Genomic DNA, 13,032 nt, shown 5'->3' with positions numbered 1-13,032 from the left:
TTACCTTTCATTTGCTTATATGGACAAGATTTATTTAAATCTTTCATTTATTTAATAAAATGAAATGCAGAATGCGGCATTTTATAAAGAGAACCTGGCAAGCTGTAGCTGAATTAGGAGGATATAATGGGAATTTCAGGCTTGAGATATAAAGATTACTTAGGGCTGTCAAATGGCAACAAGCATGTTTTCTTGGAGGGCTGTTTCTAGAGCCTAACTTGATAGTTACATCATTAAACTACTTCAGTATAATATTCCAAGATTTGTTGGCTTCTCGAAGATTAGCATCTCCAGAGCAGTTAATGTTTATTTCTTGAAGTGTTTTCAAATTAAAGTGTTAGTCACTCAGTCCTGTCTGACTCTTTGCAACCCCATGGACTGTAGCCCACCAGGCTTTGTCTGTCCATGGGATTCTCCAGGCAAGAGTACTGGAGTGGGTGGTGAATCCCTTCCCCAGGGGATCTTCCCAAACTCTAGTCTCCTGCAATGCAGGCAGATTCGTGGGCTGTGAAAATTCTAAAGGAATTCTCCCTTGATTCCCTAACCTGTATTGTCCCTGCACTGGCCCCTGGAGGGAGTGGAGGGTGGTGAGTACTCAAATAAAAGTGTTTATAAAAATGTGTTCGTTAGATTGTATATACGAGCCTGGTACCTTAAAGAAGGTTGAAGCGTGCTTCATGCTAAGTTGCTTTGGTCATGTCCAACTCTTTGTGACCTCATGGACTGTATGTAGCCCACTGGGCTCCTTTATCCGTGGGATTCTCCAGGCAAAAATACTGGGGTGGATTTCCATGCCCGCCAGCAGGGGATCTTCCCAACTCAGTGATCGAACCCCTGTCTCCTGTGGCTCATGCATTGCAGGCGGATTCTTTACTGCTGAGCCACCAGAAGCCCCAAAAAAGGTTGAAGGAGAGGAGGGGGGGAAACAACTCTTCTGTAGTTTTATAGTTACAGTATAGTGAGATACATGGAAATGGGCTTCCCAGGTTTCACTAGTGGTAAAGGACCTGCCGACTAGTGCAGGAGAATTAAACGAGGGTTTGATCTTTGGGTCTGGAAGATCCCCTGGAAGAGGGCATGGCAACCCCTCCCAATATTCTTGCCTAGAGAATCCCCATGGACAGAGGAGCCTGGCGGGTTACAGAGTTGCAAAGAGTTGGACATGACTGTAGTGACAGCATGCATGTGTTTACGTGGAAATACTTACAGCTCAGGATTTTTCTTTTTTTTTTAACAAAGAGGAAAAACAGTAAAAACGTATAATTCTTTTGGAGGAAAGGGGAGAAATCTGTTGAAGTAGTAAATCAAGAATTTATCTTGGATTTAAAAACAGAGTATGTAATTCCATGTATATTTTTGTAGCTTAAAGTCAGAAAATATAACTCCATTTTAAAATGCAGAAATTAATTTTTGTGACTCAAGATTTTTAAGGCATTTTTTATATTACTAAAACTGTTAGTAATATATGTTTAACCTTGATAATGCCAGTGTTGTCACCTTATGCCATAAGTATACTGTCATTTCAGAAATCTTAGTTAACAGCTCTCTATAAAGAAAATCTTTTATCAGAAGATTGCAATTCTTAGAGATGCCAGCTAAGAATTGCAATCTTTTGATAAAAGATTTTCTTTACAGACTTGTTACTTACGGTATAAATTAAGAATATTAGGATCTCTGAAATGAAGATATACTTTTGCCACTAGTATATTAGTTGACAATAAGGAATTGGGGGTAAGCAAATAGAATAAGAAAGAAATAATGGAATGGATATTTTATTTATCGTACGGCATTATTAGTGTGGGTTAGAGTTCCTTAGCGTACGTTCTCTAGGAGCGGAGAACCTCTTAATTACATTATTCTGCATAATTGCTTGAAATAATTAGGTAAGATATTTAGCTCATTGGTCTTTATTGTACCATTTTATTAATTGGGAGGTAGTCTACTGCCAGAACTTTTCATTTTAGTATATTCTAAATGAAACTTCAAATATGATTAATATATGCCAGAGGTAAACTGAGGTGCTGTTAAGCACATACATAGTTTGATTGTTTTCTTTTCAGAGTGCTGCTGCTACAGCTGCAACCTTGGCACTCCCTGCTGGTGTGACTCCTGTTCAACAGATATTAACAAATTCAGGTAAATAGAAATAACTGAACTGTTACTTACTTAACTCAGAATATGGTACCATCTAGCCTTAGTTTCGGAGAAGGCAGTGGCACCCCACTCCAGTACTCTTGCCTGGAAAATCCCATGGACGGAGGAGCCTGGTAGGCTGCAGTCCATGAGGTCGCTAAGAGTCAGACATGACTGAGCGACTTCACTTTGACTTTTCACTTTCATGCATTGGAGAAGGAAATGGCAACCCACTCCAGTGTTCTTGCCTGGAGAATCCCAGGGACAGGGGAGCCTGGTGGGCTTCTGTCTATGGGGTCGCACAGAGTCGGACACGACAGAAGCGACTTAGCAGCAGCAGCCTTAGTTTTGTCTTCCTTGAAACACAGAAAATTGTAATATTTCTTTTGCCATTTGGCTTACGTTATTAAAATAAGATGATTTGAGGACTATAGCTTATTAAACCATAGACACTGCTGAGGATGCAGTAAAGAAGATGAGAATTGCACTTGAACTTTTGATCTATGAATGAAATACTATTTCTTGAAATAAAGTATGATTATCTAGAATGCTTATTTCACTTGGTCTTTTTTTCTAAATGCATTTAACCTGTGAAATAATTAAAGTTTTACTTAAATTTAAAACCTGCCAAATTAAGCTTAATTTGTTTGAACTAATTTGTGGCATTAAACTAAATCCTATAGTACTTTACTATAAAATAGCAAAATTTATTGCATTCTAATAGTATCTCTCTATAGGCTGGCAAAATTTACTTCTGAGCATAATGTTTGAAGAATTTATTTATCTGGATTTTAAGTATTTTCTTTGTAATATTAATTATGCAATTTCTTGTTATTTTGTTAATTTCTTAATTTTTGAAGAACAAACTTAGGAGCTTATCTTGCTGCATATTTTAATGAAATATAATTGCTTGCTACTTAACTCAAGATTGTGAATTATCTAAAACAATATTTTAGAGGGATTTTGCGTAAGCCAATCATGCAGTGTTATATGGCATTGATAATTGGTTCAGCAAACTCTTACTTTTTTTCATGTTGAAGCTAAGTTAATGCAATGCTTTGGTTCAAGATATTAATGCTTTATTATACTTTTGTTTCTTTAAAGCTTTGAAAATAAACAGCCCCTGAAATATTTGGTCTTACATGACTTATCAAAAATAATTTATGCTTTTAATCAATTTATAACCTGTTAAAACTTTTTTGGAAAACAGCTTTATCAGGAAAATAAAGTATTTTAAGCAATGTATTTCACCATATGTGGAAGTTAGAGAAGGTGAGGATTATAGTTTACTGTGTATAGATGATAGCCCTTAATAATATTGTTAATTTTCTTACTCAACAATTTCTGACATTCACTATGGGCTGTCAGTCACTATAAATTTGTTTTATTTTGAGGTGGTCACTGCTGAAGTGGTAACTTGGAATGCATACTTTTTGCTTTAGGCCAGCTTCTGCAAGTGGTCAGAGCAGCCAATGGTGCCCAGTATATCTTTCAGCCTCAGCAGTCAGTGGTTCTGCAGCAACAGGTTATACCACAAATGCAGCCTGGTGGAGTACAAGCTCCTGTTATACAGCAGGTAAAAATCTTTTAAGTTCTGACCACCATGGGGTTCTTTTGTCTTCTCCGTGCTTCCCTTTCCTTTTTCCACAGCTGTATCTACACATATTCTTAGACTCTTCTCCAATACTACACAACCTGTCATTCTGAATTTCTCCTGTACACCTCATAGCTTAACTTAGATTCAGTATGTTTGACTGAATTGTTATCACTACTAATGGTTTCTCCTCTCCCCCCACCCCCACCTTCCTTTTTATATGTGGCACCACTCTCCATCCAGCCTCCTAAGCTAGTTACTCAGCATTCATTCAACACACATTTACTGGGTGGCTACGTATCAGGGTCTTTGCAAGAGACTAAAGACTTAGGAGCTTAGGAGTGAACAAAGCAGGAACACGTCTAGTTTCATTTTGCTTTTCTATTATCTGGAAAGGGGTACATGGACTCCTCCCTTTTGCTTACCTCTAATATCTAAGGTACCATGAAGTTCTACCAGTTCTTAATAGTTCTTTTTTTCAGACTTCAGTTTAAACATGTTTTCAATCCTTTAATATATTTGAAGCAAGTTTTGTTTTCCCATACTCCGTTTTCATTTTCTTAGTTCATGTTTTCATAATTTCTAACTTAAAATACTGTGTTATCCTCTTGATTTCCCTGCCTCCAGTCTTATGCCCTCTTAAGTTGACTGCCACTCTATTTATAGTCATTGTTCTAAACATATGTAAATCTTTTTTGCTTATTGGAAAACATGTAAATTTCTCAGCATGGGTCGTAAGATCTTTTTTTGTGATCTTGATTTTTTTTTAATCTTTCCTGTTTATTTTTTGCCATGCTTCCAGTTTTTACCTGCTTCAGCTGTTATTTATATCAACGTTGACAGATAACTTGAATCTGCTTGTGTGCCAAGTGTTAAACACTTTTGTGAGGACAAAGATGAAAGAGAAATAGTTATTTTCTTGAGGATCTTGTGTACTGTGAAAAAGAGGTAGAGACAAAAACACATGTTTATATGATAGTATGATGAGGGAGGTTAGGTCAGAGGAGTCGCATTCATCAAACCTGTTCACAGCTTTCCCAGTTTTGCTCTGCTGGTTCTTCTGGGTTTCTCTTGATGCCAGTCTGTATAGAATGCCACCTTTGGCCTTCCTTCTAGCAGTTCTCCCCACTGTCCCCCCGGGAAACAGAGAAAGCCTGGCTAATCTCCCAAAACACAAATACTAGAACCTCTAGTATTACCTACTAGAGAAACTTCCTTGACCAGGTCTTGTCCCCCATAGCTGAGTTTAGTACTCGTTCCTGTCCTCTCATATGCTATATCATATGTCTCTTACACCTTCTGTCTTTTTGAGTTGTTATTGTTTTGTCTATTGCACTTTATCTGTAAACTTGTAAAGAGAAATACTATCTTGTTATTTTTGCTTTCCTTGAACCTAGAGACAAGACATTGCCATTTAGTACTTTTAATTTATAACTGGGTATTCTCTGCTTTTTACTTAGTAACTATAATTATAAATATGTCCATTATAACAGATGTAATTAATGTTTATTAATATGTTCTTTTTGAGCTGCGATTTACTTCAGAACCCTAGAATGCAGAAGCTGGAAGGAACTTTAGAAGTCATCTGACTTGGTGGTTCGCAACTTCGGTTATATGATTAGAATTATCTGGGAAGCCTTAAATAAAATGAATAGATATTATCTCATATCAGTTAAATCAGAATATTAGAAGTAGTGACTTAGGTATCAATATTTTTAAATTACAGGTTGTTATAATTTGTAGCAGGGTTGAGAACCATTGACCTTAAACAATGAAGCGATGTTAAATGACTTGCCTCTGCTACATCTTTATCTGTGATCTTAGAACTGGAACCCAAGGCTTCAGTTTCCAGATCAGTGTTCTTCATAGAGTGAAAGTGTAGCATAGTATTAAGAGCAGAACCAGAAAGCCTAGGTTCATGTTTTGTCTCCTAGTGACTAGATTGCAAGCTTTGCAAGTTATTAAACCTCCATACCTCAAGCAAATTAATAACATATAACTCTTGGCCTGGAATCTGAAATATACATAATAGCAATTACTTGATAAATGTAGCAGTTGTAATTTTTTAAAATCTGTTTTTCTTTAGAAATTTGAATGGTAAAATGAAAATTGAGTGGATCTGTACACTCAATAAACATTCCTCTTGTGCTTTGGTAGTTTTTACCTGTATATGAGATACGGCCATTTGAGGGTGATTCTTTCCCACTGGGGCCTGTTTCTGTGTATCAAATGATGAATCTGAGCAATTTGATCCTCTGAGTAGTTCCTAATGTGTAGTTTTTCTTTTGTCTTAGGTCTTGGCCCCTCTTCCTGGAGGGATTTCACCACAAACAGGTGTCATCATCCAGCCCCAGCAAATCTTATTTACAGGAAACAAGACTCAAGTCATACCTACAACAGTGGCAGCACCTACACCAGCACAAGCGCAGATAACTGCCACTGGCCAGCAGCAGCCACAGGCCCAGCCTGCTCAACAGCAGGCTCCGCTGGTGTTGCAAGTTGATGGAACTGGGGATACATCATCTGAAGAAGATGAAGATGAAGAAGAAGACTATGATGATGATGAGGAGGAAGACAAAGAGAAAGATGGAGCTGAAGATGGGCAAGTAGAAGAGGTAAGTTTAAGTAAAAGACTCGAAATGAGGACCTGTTCAGTTGTTCTTCCTTCACTTGGTGCCAAATTGATGAATTCTGTTTTTAGAGGCTGTTAGGGTACTATACAATGTAAGATTTTAAATACTAAGATTTTAAATAATTTAAAAATTACTATACAGTGTAAGATTTTAAATAATGTTAAACTATTAATAAGTTTTTTAGATTGTTCTGGATGTATTTATAAAATATTTCTGTAGCTGGTAACAAAAAGCAGACGTATACCAAATTAGGTTTTACTTAGAAATGTGATGACAGTGCAAGTAATTCTAATTCTTTGACTTAATACATTCATCATGATGTGGCTTAAGGGTAAGACATTGGTAGAACCAGGTAAATGTGGTTCATCTTTTCCTTCAGTAATCTAAAACAGCATTTGGGAAGAGAAGACACTTCAGAGTTAAAATGTTCCATATTCCATACCAGTTCCTTAGATAACCTCATCTGCTCTTATTGTCTGTCGGCAGTTTCACAAACCATTTTTTCTTATTCATCTTTTGTTGTGTATTTCTAGAAGTACATAAATATATCTTTGTTTTCCTCAGTGCTCCAGCTTAGGTACTTATAGTCAAGATGGTGTTGGTCTTATCCACAGTTTTCACTGTTATTGCCTCTTGCAACAGCCTAAGATGTGATCTTCTGGTTTATCTTCTTTCTTCTTTTAAATTAAGTAATGTTTTTTAAAGAGTACTATTTTATTAAATATTGAATAGATAAAACAAATAAAAAGTGTTTTATGGTGTAAACAACCCAGTGTCTGCATCTAATTAAAAAAAAAAAATCCCCTTACCAAACATAAAGTCCCCTGAGTGCCCCTCCCTAATCCCCATCTTCTTCCTTCTACCATCAGAGTATCCTTGCTCATGAATTGTGTGTTCGTCACTACCTTGCCTTTATATTTTACCATAAGTATTTATATTCCTAAGGAGCATATTGTTTAGTTTTTCATGCCTGTTTAGAAGTGGAATAATTGTGTATTCTTCTGCAAGTTGATTTTTTTCCCAAGATGGTATTCTTGAGGTTCATCTAAGTTGTTGCATACACCTAAAAGTATTTTCACTGTTAAATGTTAAAAGTTTATCCATTTTTGTGATACATTGGGCATTAGGGTTGTTTCCACTTGTTAACTGTACAGTTATAAAATATTCTGGAATATGTCTTCTAGGGACACATTCAAGTGCTATACCTAAAGATTGAATTGCTGAATCATAAGGCATGCATATCTTCAAGTTACAATAAAATGGCACAATGTTGTACTAATTACACTTCTGGCATTCAGTATATAATGATGCATGCATTGTCTTCACCAATACTTGACATTGTCAGGCTTCTTAATTTTTTTTGCCAGTTTGGTAGGCAGAAAATTTTTCATTTTGATTTTAATTTTTATTTCCTTGATTAATGATGAGCAGCAAAAGGCTTCTGCTACACCACTTTTTTTTTTTTTCAATTTTCTTTTTTGTTATAAACACCATAGCAAATTTTAAAAAGCTCTTTGAAAAGAGAAACATATAGTTCTTGATTTCCTGAGTGTACTTAATGCCTACCTACTCCTTCCCTGTACACAGTGGGATGATCAAAAGAAACAGGATTTTCAGGTGAGGGTGCCGGCGGCCATGGTCATCTGTATTTACTGGGTAGCCTCTTGACTCTTTCATGTATTCTTTGTAGGCAATCAAATCAAATGTGAAAAAATAGCAGTTTTTCTTGCCTAGTTGGCTAAGTTCTATAATATTGGTTAGAAACGGTGATAGTGGTGATAATTGCACATACTAAGTGCAAATTGTACACCTTAGAATGGTTAAAAATGATGAAATTTACCTCAGTAAATTTTTTTACATTTATGTTGGTGATAACTATTTTGAATTACAGAATATATACATATACATGTGTGTAAGTAGGTACAGGCTTAGAGACTTAAAATCTGTTTTTTTCTTTAAATTGGAGTATAGTTGCTTTACAATGTTGTGTTAGTTTCTCCTATACAACAAAGTGAATCAGCTATATATATACACATATCACCTCTGTTTTTGGATTTCCTTCCCATTTAGGTTATCACAGATCATTGAGTCCTGTGCTATATAGTAGGTTGTCATTAGTTATCTGTATTATACACAAGAGTGTATATATGCCAATCCCAATCTGTCCCACCCCTGCCTTCCCCTTTGGATCCATACACTTATTCTCTGTGTATCTGTTTCTGCTTTGCAGGTAAGTTCATCTGTACCATTTTTCTAGATTTCATAGTTTATATACAGTATTTGTTTTGATTATTTTTCTTTCCATTTTTATTTTGCCCTAGCTTCTCTTTCTTCATTAATTAGAAATTAGAGTTGTATGTTTTATTGTCTGTCACAACTGAGGTCAAGGTTAACTTGATTGGTCATTTTATGTTCTAGCTAGATCTTGGCATTTGATTCTCTTCATTAGTGAGATCAAGATCCCCCCCTTTAAAATGTGGTTGCCTTAGTTATGCTTTAAGCCTCCACCAGTAGACATACTAATTTGTATTCCTAGTCTTTAATGTCAAGACTAGCTAGGCTGCCGACCTTTTTTATATCCTTGTTTTCCTTTTCCAGCTTCACCAGTGTTTTCTTTTTTTTACACAGCTGCTTCTGGTGGTACACATACCATTATCTCATTAAATCTTCATATTTTCCTAGGTCCACTTCTAGACAAATTGTTACTGGAAAGAGTTATCTTCTTGTGCTATTCTGAAAAAATGAAGTAAAGTAACATCTTTTGAGTCATATAAATTATATAGCTTAACTATTTTAATTACTATATTTAATTTCTTGCTGGAATTTCAGTGACACTGGCAGAATCTTAACATAGCCAATTAACAATATGTTCATGGTGTATGTGGATCTGTCTGGCCCTTGGTTCTCAAAGAACTTCAAGGTCACTGTGTTTCTTTTCAGTGAATATTAGAAGGACCTTTTTTTAGTAATACATGAAATATAAATAAATGAACTCTCTTTTTTAATTTTTAGGAACCCCTCAATAGTGAAGATGATGTGAGTGATGAGGAAGGACAGGAACTCTTTGATACAGAAAATGTTGTTGTGTGCCAGTATGATAAGGTAAGGATTTAATCAGTTCTTTACTGTCTGAGCCACCAGGGAAGCCAGTCATCAGGTTACTAACATTTTTGCTATTGTAATTTCTTTCTTAAACCATCCTGTCTGCCGTGTTCAAGCATTTGGTTAGCTGATTGGTGCCTCTTAGAAACTTGAGTATAAACTGTGTGAATGAAAACAGTGTTATACTTTAGTAGATTATTTTAATGGAGTGAGAAATTAATTTGTATAACTATAGTTGAAAAATAAGTTATGCATGAAATCATAAAAAGTATGTTGTTTTCCATTTAGATTGTGTCTCCCAACTTATTAACAAAGTAAAGCCAGTTTATATTGTCTTTTAATATGAATATTAAGTAAGTGGGATAACCCTATTTTCCCTCTGACCTCAACGGCCTCAAAACTTAAAAGGCTTTAATTGAACCTTTCTGTAGCCTTTTGAATGAGGGTAATAAACAAGACTGGTAACTAACAAAAGATACGTTTTTACTGAAAGTTATTTTAAATTATTTAACTTTGCTGTATGCAGTCCATGGGGTCGCAGAGCCATACACAATGTGGGGACTGAACAACAACAAAATTTTGGTAGCAATAGAAAAATTTTAAACTAGGTTCTATGAAAATTAGCTATTGACTCCTTAATTTCTTAATTCTTAAAAAGGATGTTACTTCTCAAGTATTTTTGTTATAGATTTGGCATTGTCGAGATTTTTTTGTTTATTGAAACATTTAATCAGAATTGTTTTCTGGCTATAGCCATTAAATTTATAATCCACAAATTATGCTTCATTTTTATAGTTTAATTTCAACAGAGATCTTTTCCGAGTGTTGAAAACTATGATAGATATAGTTGGGTTTTATTTATAAGCACTTCTCATTCACTAAACGTCTATTTATTAAGTGCCTAATTGTGTCAAGTACTAGAAGTGAAAGTGAAAGTTGCTCAGTCGTGTCTGACTCTTTGTGACCCCATGGACTGTCCATGAAATTCTCCAGGCCAAAATACTGGAGTGGGTAGCCTTTCCTTTTTCCAGGGGATCTTGCCAACCCAGGGATCAATCTATACTCATGCAAAATTTGTGCTCTTTATGCCCTCTTTTACAAATGATGAAAGTCTTAAATTTGTGTTGCTTTTATAAAATGAATATTATAAATAGCCATGTTTATTGCAAACATCTGTAGGAAAAATGTTTAAAAAATGAATCTTATCATTTCCTAATGTAAAGGTAAAATTAAGCCAGTTAAGTACCAGTGAAATTATAGAATTAGGTTAGTGAGGTCACTGATTCAGAGTAGCAGGGCATCCACTTTTGTACCTTATGACTACTAAGTTAAGCACTCAATACCTTACACCAAGCACATGATAATACAAGTAATTTCTTGTTATATGCATTTGGAGGAAAAGTATTGAAGTTGAAACAACAGGGGATACCAGTAAATCTTTATTGTCAGGAAGACTCAAGGGACCCTGTTGGCAACCAGATTATCCAGAATGCAGTATCATGATAGCAGGATGTCAGATACATAAGAAATGACCTTTACCTTAGCTTGACTGAGGAATATGCTTCTAAGTATTTTCATATTATAAGAGACTAGTATTCTCCTTTGTACACTTAATATTTTTAATGTTAAAATTGGTTTCTTTTGCTCATGGAGGCAATATTTTAATGTTTTAAAGTAAGAAATTTAAAAGTAACTTTTAAGTAGTTTGTTGTATGGTAAACAGTTTTAAAGTTTACAGAGATCTAATTTTTATTATCAAATGAGTTTTGGAGATTGGAGGGTTTTAGCCAACAGTGTAAGAATGGTGGTGTTCTGAAATGGGCTTGGGTGTAGTTTGAGGCAACTTGAACTTTAGGAGTTTATTTTTGAAGCCTAAATTTCAACAGTGAGTCAATTTTAGCAGCAGTCATACAAAGAATTGATTGTGTTGCCAGTCAGATGAGAGCTTTAAATCTAATAATGAGGCAGAGTTCTCACATAGTGTGGATAGGTAAGGACTGATGGCATCAGGTATTGAGGCATCGGCCTTGTTTGTAGATAGTGTTACTTAATATTTTTGTCATGAGGAAAGTTCAGAGGCCTTTTTCCTTGCACTCAGTCCTGTATACTCCTTTATACAGGACTTAATGTAAGGCCAGTAAATGAATTGTTTTTCAAGTTATATTTTGTGATTTAGTCAAGTAAAAATATTTACTACTTACTACTCAATATGACTTCAGTACTTAGTATATGGAATATTACTTGATGCACATGATACTTTCTATATTTGCTTTTTGCAAGTTGTCTTGCAGCAAACTGCAGTTTCTTTACTTGTCTGTGGAATTCTTTTTTCCTGGCTACTCATTGCTTGTTTATTTAATTCCATATCTTTCAGCTTATAGTTACTTGTTCCGTACTAGAAATAAATTTATATATCCATTTTTAGGATAATTAATACTTTCTCTATAGGAAGTCAAAGAGAAAAGGAGACAGAGATCTTTTTATTCAAAAAATACTTAATAGTGTCTGTGATGTTCCAGGGCACTCACTGTTCTAGGAGCTTGAGATAAGCCAGTGAACAAAACAAAACAGTCCCTGCCATTTGGAAGCTTACTCTAGTTGAGGGAGAAAAGGCTAAAACATAACAAAAAGATAAAACAAATTACAGTTACCTTAATACAACACTGGGGCTAATTGCATGTAACTTAGAGGCAGCCTTCTGTATCTGTGGTTCGTCTGTATATGTATAGTCATCCAACCACAGTCCACTTAATTCTGTGGTATTTATTATTGAAAAATACCTGTGTATAAGTTGATTTGTGCATTTCCAAACCCATATTGTTAAAGGTTCAACTGTAATTAATATGCTATGTTAGAAGTTGATAATTAGTGTGGGTAATTATAGAGTGGGAAAGGAAACAGGATCAAAGGCTTGATGAAAGTTAGCCATGTCGTTATTTGATGGCATACCTGCCTTCTTTGTGTGAGAAGCAGCAAGGAGGCCAGTGTAGCTGGGCTTGGGGGAGCAGTATAGCAGGAGATTAAATCAGGTAAGTGAGGGCAGGCGGTGTGGTGTAGGACTTTGTGAGGACATGGGCTCTCACTCTGAGTGAGAAGCTCTTGGAAGGTTTCAAATATACAAAAGTAGTATCACTTACATTTTAATCTTAAAAAAAAAATTGCTTTGTTGGGAACAGAATATAGAAGAAACAAAGGTTGAAATGTAGAAGAAACAAAGGTTGAAATGAGATTAATAGAGGGAAATCATAGTAATCCACATGAGTGAAAATGGTGATTAAGGCTAGGATGATAGCATTGGAAGTGATGAGAAGCATCTGGATCTTGGATGTTTTGAAGGAAGAGTCAACAGGCTTTCCTGACTCTTGTGTATGTGGAAGAAGATAAAAAAGGGAATCAAGAATGACTCCAGGATTTTTTTTTTTTTTAATGAGGAATTAGTCAAAAGAATGAAGATACCATCAACTGAGATGGGAAAAGCTGCAGATGGAGCAGATTTAGGAGGGGAGAGTGGCTGGTTTGGGACATGTTAGTTTTATATCTGTTAGATGTTCAAATCATCCATCCTAAGGT

At 35.4% G+C, this 13,032-nt stretch overlaps 1 protein-coding gene across 1 annotated transcript in view; it reads left to right on the top strand.

The window, feature by feature from the left end:
- GTF2A1 (general transcription factor IIA subunit 1) overlaps nucleotides 1-13,032 on the top strand; it is a 38,181-nt gene that overhangs the window by 17,434 nt on the left and 7,715 nt on the right. Inside the window, exons 5-8 of the mRNA XM_070797960.1 lie at nucleotides 2,061-2,136; nucleotides 3,576-3,709; nucleotides 6,022-6,342; nucleotides 9,373-9,462. Of these exons, the coding sequence (XP_070654061.1) occupies nucleotides 2,061-2,136; nucleotides 3,576-3,709; nucleotides 6,022-6,342; nucleotides 9,373-9,462 (621 nt within the window). The remainder of the gene's footprint in view (nucleotides 1-2,060; nucleotides 2,137-3,575; nucleotides 3,710-6,021; nucleotides 6,343-9,372; nucleotides 9,463-13,032) is intronic.

This window comes from Bos indicus, chromosome 10 (assembly GCF_029378745.1).
Source record: "Bos indicus isolate NIAB-ARS_2022 breed Sahiwal x Tharparkar chromosome 10, NIAB-ARS_B.indTharparkar_mat_pri_1.0, whole genome shotgun sequence".
NCBI lineage: Eukaryota > Metazoa > Chordata > Mammalia > Artiodactyla > Bovidae > Bos > Bos indicus.
This window is presented reverse-complemented; position numbering and strand designations above follow the sequence as displayed.